The sequence below is a fragment of the Pinus tabuliformis genome, chromosome 1_1 (genome assembly GCF_031772625.1).
Source record: "Pinus tabuliformis cultivar Carrire ecotype Pingquan chromosome 1_1, CPIR1, whole genome shotgun sequence".
NCBI classification, from domain to species: domain Eukaryota; kingdom Viridiplantae; phylum Streptophyta; class Pinopsida; order Pinales; family Pinaceae; genus Pinus; species Pinus tabuliformis.
This window is the reverse complement of record NC_142297.1, coordinates 537,018,601-537,035,494: the sequence shown is the minus strand read 5'-3', so window position 1 is coordinate 537,035,494 and position 16,894 is coordinate 537,018,601. Positions and strand designations below refer to the sequence as shown.

Sequence of the window (16,894 nt, the reverse complement as noted above, 5' to 3'; positions counted from 1 at the left end):
TCAAACATCTATGTTGCAGCTAACATGCCTGAAGATGTAGCAAGGGTCAGAAAAATGATGACAGACTATGGTTTAAAAAAGGAGCTTGGGCAAAACTGGACTGATGTAAATAACACTGTGCATGAATTGATTTTAGATAACTCACACTCCCAGGTAGAAGAAATATATAAAATGTTGGAGAGGTTGTCTAACCAGACGAGGGATGCAAGATATGTACCCAATAGAGGTTTTTTTCTACATGATATTGAAAATGAATAGAAAGAAAACTCTCTTAGCCACAACAGTGAGGTATTGGGTATTGCTTTTGGGTTCATTAAAACAACTTCGGGAGCATGTATCTAGATCTTGAAAAAATCTTCGCATGTGTGGGGACTGCCACATTGATACTAAGTTTATCTCCAAGATTGTTAGCCATGGAATCATAGTGAAAGATGCTACCCACTTTCATCATTTCAAGAATGGACTCTACTCCTGTGGTGATTATTGGTGATATTGATTGAGGCATGAAATAGACCATATGATGTTTAGGCAAAAAAATGGTTATGGATAATTTTTTGTGCAATGTGAAGTCTGCATGGAGGACGTATTATGAATAGATCACTGCCTCAGAATATTAGTGATATGCAGGAACAAATTATTAATTCTTGACATGTCTCATTTGAAGATGAGTCCAATACAATATTTTGCGATATGTTTTATTACATTGGAGAACAATTCAAGGTATTCTGTGCAACAAAAGAAATATGTTTTAAGAGCAAGTTCCAACAGTGTGGATATATATATATATATATCAAAAAAAGGGAAATAAAATAAATGCAATAATCAGGGTCAAGGTATAGGAGTCCTTAATACAGATTATTACATTTTTTTTAATGTCTGAATGTAGTTATATCCAAAATTCAGTGTATCAAGGGGAATCCCAAAGGAGAAAATTATTAATAAGTTTTCTAAAATTGAGGCTCTAATCCTGCCAGAAAACAAAATGAAGAAAAGCCTTGAGTATCTTCATCCATCTCACATATCATGAAACCTCATCAGATTGCTAGAATTCAATTTATGTGTGAGAAATGTATCCGATACGAAAGTTTTGGAAAGACATTACTGGCTATAGTTATTCTCTTAAATACTGCATTGTTGTAAACTCATTTTCATTGCAGGCTTATGTTTATTTGGAAAGATATGTGAAGCACTATAAGGATCCTTCCCACATGTTTAGTATGTCCTTAGGTGGTTTTTCTTCTGGAGTATCTGTTCTAATCCTAGTTGTATTTCTCCATGATCACACAGAAAGGAACACGATTTTGAATATTCCAAACATGCAATTCTGGAGGAGGATATAAGGAAGAGACAGGTATTTACTATTTAATATTAACCACCTATAAGTGCTGAAGAAATCATTGTTCACTTTGAGCAATTTCTTTTCTTATTTTTTTACTTCAGATGCGCATTGAAATTTTTCATTACACATTTTACCCTTTTGTTTCACAATTTATTGAGCTATGAGGAGTGGATACCAGTACAGTCACATGGAAAGCTTCTGACAGCACTGCTCATTCAGAGTTACATTGATACTCAACATTCCATCTTTCCTATGAGATTTTAAGGAAAATATATTGTGTGAATGTCTGCTAGATGGATGCTTTGTTTGTCCAACTCAGTTAAATATATATATATATATATATATATATCTAAAAGGTTTGAAAACATAATATAGTTTAACTTTGGACTATTAAGTGCACAACTGCAAATGATACTTCCCTTCATCTAGTGGAAACTATCTAAATAAATGATAAAATTAGACAGTAACCTGATACTGATTCTCATACAAACATCCCTAACAACCTTGAGACTTAGTTCAATCTCTAAAAGGGATCATCATTCTAAATTTAACACTTCAGAAAATGGAAATCAGTGATGCCAATGAAAATTTTCATTGATCTTATACAGGCTAACGAGGTTCATTCATTTATAGGTCAGTGGAGAGGTGACCATATTTATTTAGTGCAGATGATAAGCTTAATCTAAAAATGAGGAACCCTTTCATGCAATACAGGGTATTCTCTACGTTTTCATAAATTTTCAATCTCATCTAGTGTTCTCATTTTCTACAGAAGGAAATTTTATGGTTATACTAATGTATAATAGTTTCGGCACTGTTTTCAGTTCCTAACATAAACTATTAAGAGGTGTTGGTTTTACAGCCTTCCCTTGTCAGTCTGTTCTGCCTAGACACTTGCAATAATGTTTGTTAAAGTCCTATAGCAGTGGAGTAACTTGTACTTAACTGTAATTTCAGGAAAAGGACATAGCTGCGGCTGCAGGGAAGCTTGCAGAGTGCCAGGAAACCATACTTGTTCTTAGTAAGCAGTTGAAGGCCCTTGCTTGCCCAGTGGACTCCATGGAATTACCATACGAGGCAGAAAAGGTATAGTCAAGAAAAGGTACATCTTTGGTGAGATCTGTTTTGCTAATAAGAACTAGTTGAGACTAGAGATTCAAAGCATGCTGAGGAGAGCCTGACAAATTGTCAATTTTTCTATGGCAGAGAGCTGAAAGGGACCAAAGATATGAACTGGATGCTCCTTGGAGTCCTCGTAGCCAAAGTGCTTCATGGGCATCAGAACCTGAGAATATCAGCACAGCAAATGGCAGAGGACATGCTAGTGAGTGGACTAGTGAATCTGGCCTTGCTGCTTCTGATCTATATAAAGTGAACGTACCAGATTCACCAATTGTATATTATTTGGATGGACATTTAACAATGCATACCTACTCTCATACGGAAGAAAGCTTGCCAGCAGGGTCTCCAGTGAAATCTACACAACAGAGAAACAAGTTCACATGTTTCTCATCAGGAAGTGAATTCCCAAAGTCTGTCAAAACATATGGAGGGGAGTCACCTACATCTTCTTCATCATCATCTTCTTTAGCATCCACTTTCTTTTCAAAGTCACGGGAGTAGCTTATGTAAGCACTTTCATGTGCCAGAAGTCACTAAATGGATAAGCAAGGAATTGGGAAAATTACAGCCCGTTTTGCCAGCAAAGAGCATAAATGTCACTTTAATTCATTCTAGCATGGCTTGTGATGTGGCTATTGAGCGGCAATAGCCTTGCAATTAGAATGCCTGTTACCAGGAACTTCAAAATTGTTACATTCAGTTTTGTATATTTACAGCTTTGGAATATAGCCTTCGTTTATATTGAAAACTTGTGGCCATGAATATACTGCTAACTAAACTTGATTTGTAGCTGTAGTTAGTTTGGAAGTTTAATCGAGTACTTGTGAAGAAAGAGTGAAGATTCAGCAGGTTAATAATTGCAGAGCCATGAACCTATGCTATTTTTAGATGTTTTTGAACATTTTGCTATCTTTAGTTCATTTCGTGTTGAACTGGTAACAAAGAAAATTATTCCCCTATTAGTAAAACCTATTTTCAATCTTATGTGTTGTCAATTACCTGATTTTCCATTTACCAATTGCAAGTAGAGAGGTATCTACGTACAAGTAATTCTAACATCACCCCTTAGTGTTTACCTAGGGAAATATTATTGCATTATCTCATTTGTATAAAAGTATCACATCATTAACTTATATTGATAGTTTGCATTGTATTGAGCACTCCCCTTTATTGACAAGTTTATTCAGATTTTGTACCATTTCATATCTTCAGACCTCTCTTTATGGGTCTTTCAGGTCTGCTAAGCCTTCCTTTATGTTGCTTTGTGATGGTTTATGCTGCCTATCATAATATCTTCCCCATATGGGCTCTAGCTGAATATCGTCATCATGTTCTGCAATCATAATGTATATGTTTGTCATATCTGTCATATTTCTTAAAGGTAAGTTTTTGGCTATAAACTGAATTTTGAGGGAGGTTAGAATGATCTCTAAGCATCTGAAATAAGATGGTTTACTAGTTTGTAATATTTAATGATTGCAATACAATCTTGCATGTGTAATAAGCTGGTAAGATAGTGTTTGCTATGCAATCATTGCATGAATGAAGTACCTGGTGATGTCTCTCTGAAATAGTAATTAACTTTCTATGGCTTGGACTATCATTGAAATGGTTTTATCATTAATAATGCTTGTGGTGTTGATATTTATATTGCTTAGATCATGATGGAAGAATTTGTGTTACCCATAATGCTTATGGTTTTTGTTCACCATTAGTTTCACTTTCTCACAAATATTTTGAGAATGAACAACAAAATTAGTGTTGCCCTTGATTCTTCTTGCTTTGCTCTCTCTTAATTGTTTTCATTCCTTATTATGAGAAGAATGGTTGAAATATAAATAGAAGCCATATATGATGCACTTTCTTAATCCTGTCATGAAACTCTTGGTACATTGTAAAACATAAGATCTAATGACTATCACATCATATTAAAATTGTTAACAATATGGACAACATTAGACAAACTGGTTTTTAGGTTTCTAAAGATTGTAGAAAGGATTTGATTACTTTCAACAATCCCTGAATTTTTATTTTGAATGGAAAATCTAATTTGACAATAACAAAGTCAGAATTATATTTTTGAAGTTCTTTAATAAACTTTTTGCCATCTTGTTTAAACATTTACAATCTTCGAAACTACATGGCTTGGACATTTTTTGGAAAGGACCAGTTGTATCATTGAATGTAATCACGTGCACTCTTTGGTGTTTGTGATGTGAGAGCTTATTTTATCACACAAACAGAGTGATGCTTATGAAGATGCCTCTAAGATCCTTATAATTTTTGAAAATTTAAGTTCTTTAAGCGCAGACATAATTTACAACAATGTCAAAATACCAAAAATACCCTATATTTATCCACATTTTATAAAATAATGCAAAGGATCTAAAATAATTTCTATTCTTGACATGTTTTCAATATCTGCAGAGCGATTGATGGTAAAATGTTGAAATTGACAATTCAAATTTATTGATTCCTTATGAAGAGGTTTTAAATTGTCCTTTCAAACCCGATAGATGCCTTTCATTTGATTACATATCAACTCCGAGTTGGTGAAGACTTCAATATCATTGACATCATGTCGTTTTGCCTCTTTTAGCCCTTCAACAAGGGCAATGAAATATGCCTCATTGTTTGTCGTAATTCTAGGCACTTCTCTCTTTCCATGAAATAAATGCTTTTTTGCCATATTGTAAAGGACGAATTTAATAAATTCTCAACCTGGATTTGGAATGCAGGCCACTTCAATGCATAAACGCCACTTTTGCACCATTTCTTGCACTTAAAAAACCTGAAAAATAAAATAACAATAAATTCATGTTAAACAAGTAGACAATTATCTATTTCCTAATACTCAACATGTTTTTCAATCATATATAATTCAAAGAAGCAGATAATTTGTGTTCATTTACACTGCAACACTTTCAATACTAGCAACTATTCTGCAAAAAACACATCTAGCAATCACTACTTTATTGGAATTGCTTGCAAACTCTAAAGATATTTATCCTTACTGACTGTCCATGCAGCAAAAACCACATAACCCTAGACTAACATAGCATTTTCTAAGAAAAGCATGATTCATGTATATGCCTTATGTGTGACAAAAATGCCATTTATCATATAACATCACAAGTGTTTTCACTTTTGACAGGCTAGTACTACTCTAAAAAGTATTTTTACAGATTGACAGACACATAAGTAAATTTGTTTAACTACATGCCTAACTCTGTCACAATGTTAGGGAACCATATGAGGAAAATCAGTTTCTTCATGGATGCCTTGGCATGTTTGGTGACTATGAAGTAAACCAAAAAATATCAGGTGTTCACCATGACATCTAAAAGGGCTGTATGCCAATCCTGAACTTCACGTGCCCTTACTAGTGTACCACATTTAGGAATTGAATAAACATAAAATTTAAAGAATGAGACTTTGAAGGAGAGAAAGAAATTAAAAAGGCAATAAACCAAGTATAAAACACTCATTGATCTATCAATGGTGGCTTCCCCGATCAATGTAAGCAGGTAGCTAATATAGCCACCACCAAGGTTCAAATCTACTAAGTGACATGCTAAAGCTTGTGATTATGCTTGTGGATGTGTGCCAATGTCCATGACAATGATTGTTGCCAAATGCAAATCTTGCACAACTTTGGCAGAATAGACACCCCTTGGTCACAATTGCTTACCCAAAGATATCCAAATTGAATGGTGCTAATAGTTCCCTTGTAATGCAAATCTTGGGAAAATTTGGCAAAATAGACATCCCTTAGTCACAGCTGCTCACCCAAAGATATCCAAATTGAATGGTGCTAATGGTTCCCTTGTAATGCTATATATCAATGTTCCAGTAAGTTTCCAGATGGGGGAGTGCAAAAGCGAGGAGACACATGGGGTATGTGTGGAAGCACCCACAAATTTTTGGGGAACTCAGGGGGGTGGGGGGAGGTCAAGGACCTAGCATAAGGGTCCCCAAATCCCAACAATAACAATTCATCCTATGCAAATTCATCATTGTGCAACGCAAATACTAAACAGTAAATAGTAAAATAGTACTAAATTCAAATTTGTAAATGATATAAACATGATTCAGATTAAGGTTCAACAATGAAATACATTGATTCATAAACAATAAATGAAAGATAAATAGTGATGTTATTATAGTAAATGTACTTAAAAAATAGCAGATACTGAAATCTAAAATAGTAAATTGAAATTACTCAAACTCAAAAATAGCAAAGAGTGAAAAATCAAAGACTCGGTCTAAGGTCATCAATGTCTAGAGTCAAGACTCAAAAGTTAAAACTGAAAATCAACAATGTTAAAACTGAAAATCAACAATGGACAATGAACATTGTAAATAAAATGAGCATCAAGGAATGAAAGTGAATAAAAGGAAAATAAAAGCGAAAGTGAGATAGGGTAATTTTACATATTGTTTGTGTTTTTTGTTTTGCCTTTTTTTTTCAGTTCTTAAGCCTTTATAGGAAAAAATTTGGGGAATGCCTAGAAGCAACCAATTCTTTGGGGAACAGTCAACCCTTTCCTAGGGGAACAGACCCCCCACACTGGGAAATTTTTCCTTTATGTTTCCCAACATTTATCTAACAAGAGGTCATGGGGAAACATTTCCCCAAGCATACCCCTATCATAGGAGCATGGGCGGGGAGAGGGTGAGGGGCATCATTAGGGAGGCATCCCCATGGAACACTATTATATATGGGTTCTAATTCTTCTTGATATGCATGTTGAAGAAAAGGGGCGGACAAACTTGGATAGATAACTCTCCAAATTAGCACTTAAGCTAAAGGAAGTCCATGTTATGCATTGCAACTCCAAAACAGCTCAATTGAGCTTCTAGTACATCAACTGGCCAACAACGCTACCAACCTGATCCATCTATACTCTCACACATAAATTGAATTCTAGCAATCTGATGAGGTTTCATGATATGTGAGATGGATGAAGATACTCAAGGCTTTTCTTCATTTTGTTTACTGGCAGGATTAGAGCCTCAATTTTAGAAAACTTATTAAGAGAGACTAATAATTTGCTCCTTTGGGGTTCCCGCTGACACACTGAATTTTGGATATAACTACATTCAGACATAAAAAAAATGTAGTAATCTGTTTTAAGGACTCCTATACCTTGATCCCTGATTATTGCATTTATTTTATTTCCCTTTTTTTGATATATATATATATATATATATATATATATATCCACACTGTTGGAACTTGCTCTTAAAACATATTTCTTTTGTTGCATAGAATACCTCGAATTGTTCTCCAATGTAATAAAACATATCGCAAAATATTGTATTGGACTCATCTTCAAATGAGACATGTCAAGAATTAAATAATTTGTTCCTGCATATCACTAATATTCTGAGGCAATGATCTATTCATAATACATCCTCCATGCAGACTTCACATTGCACAAAAAAAATATCCATAACCTTTTTTTTGCCTAAACATCATATGGTCTATTTGATGCCTCAATCAATATCACCAATAATCACCACAGGAGTAGAGTCCATTCTTGAAATGATGAAAGTGGGTAGCATCTTTCACTATGATTCCATGGCTAACAATCTTGGAGATAAACTTAGTATCAATGTGGCAGTCCCCACACATGCGAAGATTTTTTCAAGATCTAGATACATGCTCCTGAAGTTGTTTTAATGAACCCAAAAGCAATACCCAACACCTCACTGTAGTGGCTATGAGAGTTTTCTTTCTATTCATTTTCAATATCATGTAGAACAAAACCTCTATTGGGTACATATCCTGCATCCCTCGTCTGGTTAGACAACCTCTCCAACATTTTATATATTTCTTCTGCCTGGGAGTGTGAGTTATCTAAAATCAATTCATGCACAGTGTTATTTACATTAGTCCAATTTTGCCCAAGCTCCTTTCTTAAACCATACTCTGTCATCATTTTTCTGACCCTTGATACATCTTCAAGCATGTTAGATGCAACATAGATGTTTGAAAGTGATACATATATAACAAAGTCACGAGGTTTCAACTCGAGAAGATATTATACTTGATATTTCCATATATTTCATAGGCCCTAAGTAAACTCTTCCACACTGAAATTCTTCGTTCAAATGGCATTTTCTGAATATGTACTTTTCCTCAGTCAAGTGTACTGCATGATTTATAAATTAAGACCTATATGATATCCTAAAGTGTGACTCGAATAGCTCCCTTAATTCCACGAGGACAGACTATACCAAAAGATACATTAGAAGGTAAAGAAGGTAAAGACTTTTCTATTTCAGAAAAAAGCTACATAGTTGTTTCACATTTTCTTTTACGCCTGTGCCCATCATTTTTTTTAATGGATAAAAACCACCAATAACCATGATTTATTAAAACTACTCAGCTGCAAAACAAAGCATACATCCCAAAGTTCAAATCTTCAGCTTCTTGCATGTACCCAGTTGGTTTTCAGGCTACTGAAATAACTGGGCTTCAACAGTCCCGCCTAACATAATACACTCCTGCTAAGATTAAGAGGAAGCTCACTTTGAAGTCGAGCGTTAAAGCTCTCCAAACCCATTAACAGTTTGCATACTCTGAGCAAGAAAAGTGATACCCTGACATTTGCAACACGGAAAACCTTCAGAAGAGAAGTTTCTTAAAAATTGAACCATCTGATTTCATAGCTGACAGCTTCCACATTGGTCAAATTCAGCCAGTGTAGTCTACAAAATTTACATAAGATTTGGGCGTTCTACATTGCCAGTGTAATCTTCTGACGGAAGGTTCCCAACAACTCTGGGGAACAGTATTATTATTCTTTATAGTGATACAATCATCCAATCTTGTTCATGGGCTCAAAAAAAGACAAGATAGAGGGACTGGAAGATAGAGGAAATGGAATTGGTTCTACATACATGGAGATTCTGTCATTTGCACTATACACTGCACAATGGTAAAGCCAACTTAATCTTGAAAAAATCCCAATACGAAACTGATAACATGCTCCACCATAAAATCAATGCCGACCGAACGATTGTTTTATCTGGTTTTCTGATATCTGGCATATGCCAAAACACAGTCCTCATAAGCCACCGCATCTGCCTGTGATGAGCAAATGTCATCCAAAAGCATAGCGGTCATATTGGCTCTTCCAACCAAATTTACATACCCTTGAAGTATTATGTAACGAGAAGCTTTCTTTTTGAAAAACAAATCTTTCTGCTTAGTCTGTTCCAAGGAATGCACAACAGAATCCGAATTCTCAACCGTGTGAACATTCTCCATTACCTTCTTCCCAAGCACATAGCTCTTCTGAATAAGATATGTAAGCAATACACTATCTGGGAATGGATTCCTACTCCTTCTCTGCAATGCAACTCTCACAATCTCCGTCATCATAGCGTTGGCCAAACCCCTAATGGGCTGGATCCCGCCAAATATTACCTCACTGTTCACCAATTTCATCTCCTTCTCCCTTTTGTCCAGCGAAGTCCACAGCTGGTTCCCATAAACGCTCTCAAATATGCCCTGCATCCTTACACCATTACTTCCTTTACTGTTCAATCCAATGTCTATGCCATTCTCAAGCATAGGATCGCTCCATGTGCCATTCTCAAGCATAAGATCACTCCAGGTCCTGTCCGGTATAGTCAAATAAAGCCCATTTTTCTTCCTAACTACGGCCATAGCATCACCTAAAACCAAAACCCCCTTAACTTCTGTCAAAATAACATGTTTAAAGTTATGCTTGACCTTACCCAACAACATTTGATAACAGGCCCATCTTCTCAACTGAATGGGGGGCTGATCGAGAAACCCAATCAAAGCATCATCACGATTAAGCTCCGAGGAGTAGGAGTCGAGCCCGAGAGTCCGATTTCCGCTTGTTCTGGTGACCTCATGAGCTGCAGGGGAATGCCGGGTCGAATGCAGTCCGCGGTATTCCCAAATTCGAATTGAGGTGTGAATGGCGGCAGGACGGCGATGGAACTCCTATCAGATGTCATTAAATGCGGAGGGTGGCGGAGCTGGGCAGGGCTCGCGGAGGGTGGCGGAGCTGGGCGGAGCTTGCGGGGCTAACGGAGCTGGGTGGAGGAATTGCCAGCAGCCGGAGCCGGAGGATTTTCCAGACGGCGACGGAAACCGGGCCATTCCTCCGCCTCAGTGGACTACTCCTTATGCTTCTGAAGCGAAAAGATCTCTATCAAATTTTAATCAAAATTGTTTTAGAAAAGTATACCAAACAGTTAAAACTACATTATTTGACAGAGTGTTTAAGCTGCCAAGACCGTTCCGTTATCGTTTTTATTGCGTTCTAAACTTATTGACATCGTTAAAATAGTGAATAGCAAAATAAGGTTCTCGCCTCGAATGGTCGAACGGTACGCAAGAAGTTGGCGGCGACGACACGAATTTAGTATTACAGAATTCAGAGAAGCAGAAACAATTACTCAAGAAGGATGTTGCAGATCTGTCGTACACGTTTAAGAATCAATAATAAATTATTTGCTGAATTACGTGATAATCTGAAAAGAAATACGATTTGTTTCCACATATGATCCAGATGCATCCGCCTGCTAAAAGTGTGAAAATCATGGAATTTTTAGAAATTTTAAATTATAAGATGATTTGAATGGACACTGATTCAATGAACAACTGTGAAATAACAAGAGTGTAAACGTGCAAAATGGTAATATTAAATAAATTAATTGGTTTAAATGGTAATCGAAAATGAGTTAGGTTTAGTAAACGTGGATATTTAAGAATATTGAGAAATTAATTAGGATATTAAATTTTAAAGACAATCATTGCACGTGTAATTGGAGATTTGAGTTATCAATTTGTGTTTCGTGATAGCAGTTATATATATTGTTTTGTTTATAGTAGTTAGTGATGTTGTTTTATTATTGGTTTAATAATTGAGTCTTATTCTTAGACTATGGTAGTTGTTAATTTTTTTTAAAATATTAATTTGTTTTTAAATAAAAAATTAAAATATTATAAAAATTTATGTATATGGATAAATTACATTCTGTTAAAAAAATAAGTATTATTTTTATATTTTTAATTGAAAATGATAAATTGATATTGGTTCAGTCTAATTAATAGAAGAAATGACCTTTTTAGCTGGAATTTTTAATACAACTTTGAGCAAGATTATGATTTGTGATTTGTGTGGTTTAAAATACATTTTGAATGCATAAATGTATTTAGCACTCTAAAAATCTAGTAAATTTTCAAATTAAACCACTTAAGCTTAGGGGTTGTATAACTAATCCATAACAGCGAATTTTTAGCTAAATAAGGTGAGAAAATCTTCCAAAAAACCTACTTCTTCCGCTCAATCAAAAATCCGTTATAAAAAATAAAAATAAAATCTAGAAATCTTAAAACTTAATAGTTATAAATGCTGAATTTCAAATAATTCTACCATATTTTTACAAAATTATATTTATGGCTTAAATTTATAATTAAAAAAATATGTACGAAATTTTTAGCAAAATAAAGTAGAAAAAACAACCATAAAAAGGCATTGCGCCTACTAGTTAAACTTGAGGAGATTCGCCGCTTTGAGAAAATAACATAATTACAGCTTGACATAAAGATGACGTAGTCTTTAACGCGACTTTTTGAAAGCCTTTCCGGCGATTTTTTCCGGTGAAAATCCGGCAGTAATTTATTGAAATCCAAGTTTGATAACTAGTTTCTGCACAATGAAAGCGTCCCAGGGATTTTTCAGGGTGCTGAATCTGAATATGCAGTTAAAAAACCATTTTAACTGCAACAAATCATGATTTCATCTCAATTTCTTCCGCCGGATTCCGTCACCGGAATCTCAAAAAGTCGCATTATAGACAACTCCCATAAAGATTGGCATGTGTTACTGTGGATAAGATGAACTGACAACGATTAGATTGATGCCATTGACAGAGTCAAACCTGCTGCTATCTGAAACTATTTGTCCAATCACATGAGAGAGATGGCACGCCAAATTTTCTGGCAACCTTCAACGAGGATGAGAAATATGTAATCGTACGTCCCTAGGTTTGAACAATTCCTAATATTTCGTTGAAGCCAGGAATTTGCAGTCAATTTAGGATCGGAAAACCACAGAATTATTATGCTTATGCGACCATGTCGAATCTTCCAAATTCAAAATCAAACGTGCGTGTTTCTGCAAATTATCATATCCACACAAGTTACAACACCACTTTCTAATCTTTGTTATATATACCCACATGATCTGTGTATACATACCTACTTGCACATAAGATTGCAAATCTCTCTAGTATGTAAAACTGCTGAAGCTAAGCCCTGGTTAGCCCCCCTGGTCTTCACTTGATCAGGACATTGCAATTCAGAAATCTTAGAACTGTGGTTGAAACTCAGAAATTGTTAGAATGCTATATCAGATGATGCACCCGTATAGGATGAGGGTAGTTCCTTCATTTTTGACAACTTCAAGCTTCGATGGTACTCTTCTGCATGAAGAATTCTGGGCACCAAAACTAATCAAAATCAATTCGAGTGGGATTCATCAAACCGGACTACTTGCCGATATGTGACAAGATATCCAAGGAGCAAACTGGTGGAATGGGTTATTAAATCCAATCAATCCACTTTTGAAAGCAGAGATACTTAGATATGGTGATTTCGCACAGTTATGCTATGATGCATTCGATAGCAAAGTTTGCATGAGTTATTATGGTGGGTGTAAATACAGCCCTGATGAAATATTTTATAGTAATTATAACGTGGCTGGTAATTGGCAAGCTTACTACGGGTATCGAGTCACCAAGTATTTGTATAGTGAGACTGATATTATATTGGGGAGGCAGACAGAGCAATCTGTTTGGACTGGCTTTATTGCGGTCTGCACAGATGCTCAACAAATACGAAGAGCGGGCTGGAGAGATATTATAATAGCATGGAGAGGAACCCAAACATGTCAAGAATGGATACAAGATCTTACATATTTTTTAGTTCCTGCTCGATTATCAACTACTATTGCTCTCAACGAGAAGGGCGTCCGAGTAGAGAAGGGATTTCTAAATTGTTATATTTCTACAGGAGAAACTGCTCGTTCAGAAATTATAAGACTCTTAGATAAATACAAGGACGAGGCCTTGAGCGTTACTTTCACTGGGCACAGTTTAGGAGCTGCTCTCGCAACCTTATGCTCATATGATGTTAAACAAATTCTGAAGTTACATTCACCAGCACGCCCTATACCTGTTACTGTGTTTGCATTCGCCTCTCCACGCGTAGGGAATAGAGCATTCGCCCAAAGAATGGAAGAACTTGGTGTTAAGGTGCTTCGTTTGGTGAATAAGAACGATATTGTTCCCAAATTTCCTGGACTTGTTGTGAATGAGAACTCATGGGGATGGTTCAGAAATTTGTTGAGTTGGCTTCCCTGGACATATTTTCATGTGGGGGTCGAAGTTGTTTTGGACAACAATAACTCCCCCTTTCTGAAACATGCGTGCAATCTTGTTAACGCGCACAATTTAGAGGTGTATCTTCATCTGATCGACGGTTATGTGGGAGAGGGTAAACCTTTCAAATCTTCTGGAAGAGACCCTGCTCTTGTCAATAAGAGCTGCGACTTACTGATCGAAAACCTTGGCATTCGTCCTCGTTGGTTCCAGCAGCAACAGGAAGATCGAATTTGCAAGGCTGAATATGGCTACTCTAGCTGTATTCCCGAAACCCCATGAAGAAATTGTATCGGGCTGTTTCCAAGATGTATATGGCCTTTGGTAGCTAGCTACATATTATCATATAATGAGGTTGTCAGCCAATCAGTGATCTGTTACCGAAAAAGTGGTTAGTTGATCATGCAATCCAATCCATTCCAATCATAAGTGATCATAAAATAGAAAATGCCAATCAAAAGCATTCCATTGTTATTAGGGCACAGGAATATGTTCGATGACCATAATAGTATCTATGTTCATCGAACATATTAGCTAATATACATAGAAATGACTAATAACTAACATAGAAACGACTGGTAAATGTCCATATAAATATAACTAACATAGACACGACTGTTAAATTTCTATATAAATATAAAATTTATATATACATTTAAAAAATAATTTTTGACTATGGAAATTTATTCTCACTTTATAATGAAGGTTATTAATATATAAATAGGATTTGTCAAAATACCATGGACCAATACCATAGGTTATCAATACCTTATGACAAAAAATCAAAACTCATTTCATATAATAATCATGAGTATGACATTTTTGTTTCAATTAATTAATTTTATTTCAATTAATGAATTTAAATAAAAAGGCACTAAAAGTGTAACTACTTTGAAAATATTTATTAGCCTTTCATATATGTATACTACTACGTATATTCTTGAAAATTTTATGGAGGTTAAATCACTACCATCCATGTAATAATTATTGATAATTAAATTAGAATTCTGGAAACCCAATTCCTAAATATACATGCCTATTGGCATAAGAATATCCCTACCATGGGTGGATCCTGATGTTTTGGTTTTTCTATTTTCTGAGCCCTCCGGAGGTAGCGAAGACCTGGCGTTTCTGCAGCATTCAACGGTTAAGCGGTTGAAGGAAGGTATAAGGGTTTACCGGGACTGTTTTTACCATGGTTAATCCTCGAGAAGCTGTCGACTTAGAACCATCCCCTGAAGACATTCTCTCCGTCTGGGGAAAGGAGACCACGGCGGAAAACATCGACGCGTTTTTTGGGCAGTCTGTCAGTCAAGCAACCGCATTGCTCTCGGGCGGAGGCATATGGCGTTCCAATGTGGTAAAAGGGTTGCTGGACGAGAATCTGGAGCTCTCAAGCAGTTTTGGAGTTGGAGGTAGGGTTTCTGAAGAAGCGTTCAGTACTGGAGATAAGGGTTTTGACGCGGTCAACCCACATGCATGGTCGGGATCATCTTCCTGCAAAAATCTCGCTCCGCCATCCAGTAAGTCCCTCTCCCCATCAAAAATTTTCGTTTCTTCGGGAGGTCTAGAGGATATCATAAATTTTCCACAGTCCAAAGGGGTGTGGAGGACTGTGGGAGGGGTTCAGAGCTCTGAAAAGGAGCTAGGGGTTGGAAATAATCCTTCGACTGTATACAAAACCCTTTTCCAAAAGATTCCGCCGCAGAAAACCTCTAGGGAGGAAGAGGCGTCAGAGGGTGCAGTTATTTTTCCAAATGAGGAGGTTTTCGCTTTCCCCTCTGATCTAGACAAGACCAATGGAGGCGACACTTCGGCCTCTGGTGAGGCTGGGAGTCCGGTGGATGGGCTGGTTGAAACCCCACCTGGGCCAGAGGATTTGAGAAATGGAAATGAAGATAGCGGTCAGAACAGGGATGCTGATATCCCAAACCCTAGTGCAGGAGAACGAGTCTCAGCTCTTAATGCAGAAAAGGTAGGGGCCAAGAGAAAGAAAGTCAAATCGTGGAAAACAAAGAAGGTTACAAATCTGGTATTAGGAATGGACGTTCAGGTTGAAGACACTCTGGAGGTGGCGGAGAGCACCCTGGTGGGCAGAGTGAGAGGAAGATATGTCTCAGGCAAATTCCTCAAACAGTGGGCAGATAGTCAGTGGTCGAAGACTCCGGCAAGCTCTTTCACGACTGCTACACTGGTCAAAGGATGGTTTATGGTTAAATTTGACTGCAAAGAGGCAATGGAGTGGGTCGAGGAACGAATCTGGGCTTTCGGGAATCGCCCGGTTTTCTTTAAACGTTGGTCGCCTATGTTCGATGCTTCAAAGGAGAAGGTTAAAGAACTTCCTGTATGGGTTAGAGCCCCAAACCTACCTCCTTTCCTCTGGGTTGACTCAGTTTTCAAGTCCATTGGGAATCATCTGGGCACTTTTCTGGACGCTGATAGATCCTACCTCCACACCTTTGAACGAGCTGTGGCGAGAATCCTCGTTAGGCTAGACCCGTCGGAAGGATTGGCAAAAACGGTCACTCTGCAGTATAGGGAATATGAGTATGAGCAGATTCTGGATTATGAACTTTTCCCCTTCAGATGTCACCGCTGCCATGAATACGGTCACCTGGCTAGGGACTGCCCTTTGGGGAAAAGACGAAGGAAGATGAAGAGTAAAGAAGGGGATTTGGAGGATATTCTGAAGGAAAACGAGGGAATGGTGGAGGAAAAATTCACAGAGGCAGAGCATCACAGCGCAGACTTTGACACCCAGGAGGAGGCGGACATGCAGCGGGAGGAAGTGATACCGGTCCATGATGATGATGAACAGCCAATCAAAGGAAAATCTTTGGACGCTCCAGGCGGCCCTCCTGCGGACGTTCAAACTGGTATGAAGCACTCTCCTCTAAATCTTTCTACAAATTCAGAATCAGTAATTGGTATCTTGTCTTCGGATTTTCCTATGGCTTCAAATATAGAAGATCCACTTCAAAACATTGAGTCTCTTTCAGA

The 16,894-nt window shown here is 36.9% G+C and overlaps 2 protein-coding genes across 2 annotated transcripts; both read left to right on the top strand.

The window, feature by feature from the left end:
* The first annotated feature begins 912 nt into the window (after positions 1-912).
* Positions 913-2,989, top strand: LOC149214169 (uncharacterized). Its single transcript, XM_089390864.1, has 3 exons — positions 913-1,351; positions 2,297-2,425; positions 2,546-2,989. The coding sequence occupies exons 2-3, from the start codon at positions 2,399-2,401 to the stop codon at positions 2,960-2,962; spliced, it is 444 nt and encodes a 147-aa protein (XP_089246990.1). The 5' UTR covers positions 913-1,351; positions 2,297-2,398; the 3' UTR covers positions 2,963-2,989.
* A 7,433-nt stretch (positions 2,990-10,422) lies between these two features.
* Positions 10,423-14,176, top strand: LOC149214168 (phospholipase A1-Igamma2, chloroplastic-like). The gene is made up of 3 exons (XM_089389314.1): positions 10,423-10,689; positions 10,805-10,837; positions 13,118-14,176. Exons 1-3 carry the CDS (start codon positions 10,423-10,425, stop codon positions 14,174-14,176), a joined length of 1,359 nt encoding a protein of 452 aa, XP_089245440.1.
* Positions 14,177-16,894: the final 2,718 nt, after the last annotated feature.

Bases quoted from the DNA above. Each gene is read 5' to 3' on its own strand.
- LOC149214169 (XM_089390864.1), top strand. From the start codon at position 2,399: ATGGAATTACCATACGAGGCAGAAAAG. The intron at 2,426-2,545 runs GTATAGTCAAGA...TTTCTATGGCAG, and splicing joins TACCATACGAGGCAGAAAAG to AGAGCTGAAAGGGACCAAAG.
- LOC149214168 (XM_089389314.1), top strand. From the start codon at position 10,423: ATGGCGGCAGGACGGCGATGGAACTCCTATCAGATGTCATTAAATGCG. The intron at 10,690-10,804 runs GTATACCAAACA...AATAGTGAATAG, and splicing joins ATCAAAATTGTTTTAGAAAA to CAAAATAAGGTTCTCGCCTC. The intron at 10,838-13,117 runs GTACGCAAGAAG...GATTTCGCACAG, and splicing joins TCGCCTCGAATGGTCGAACG to TTATGCTATGATGCATTCGA.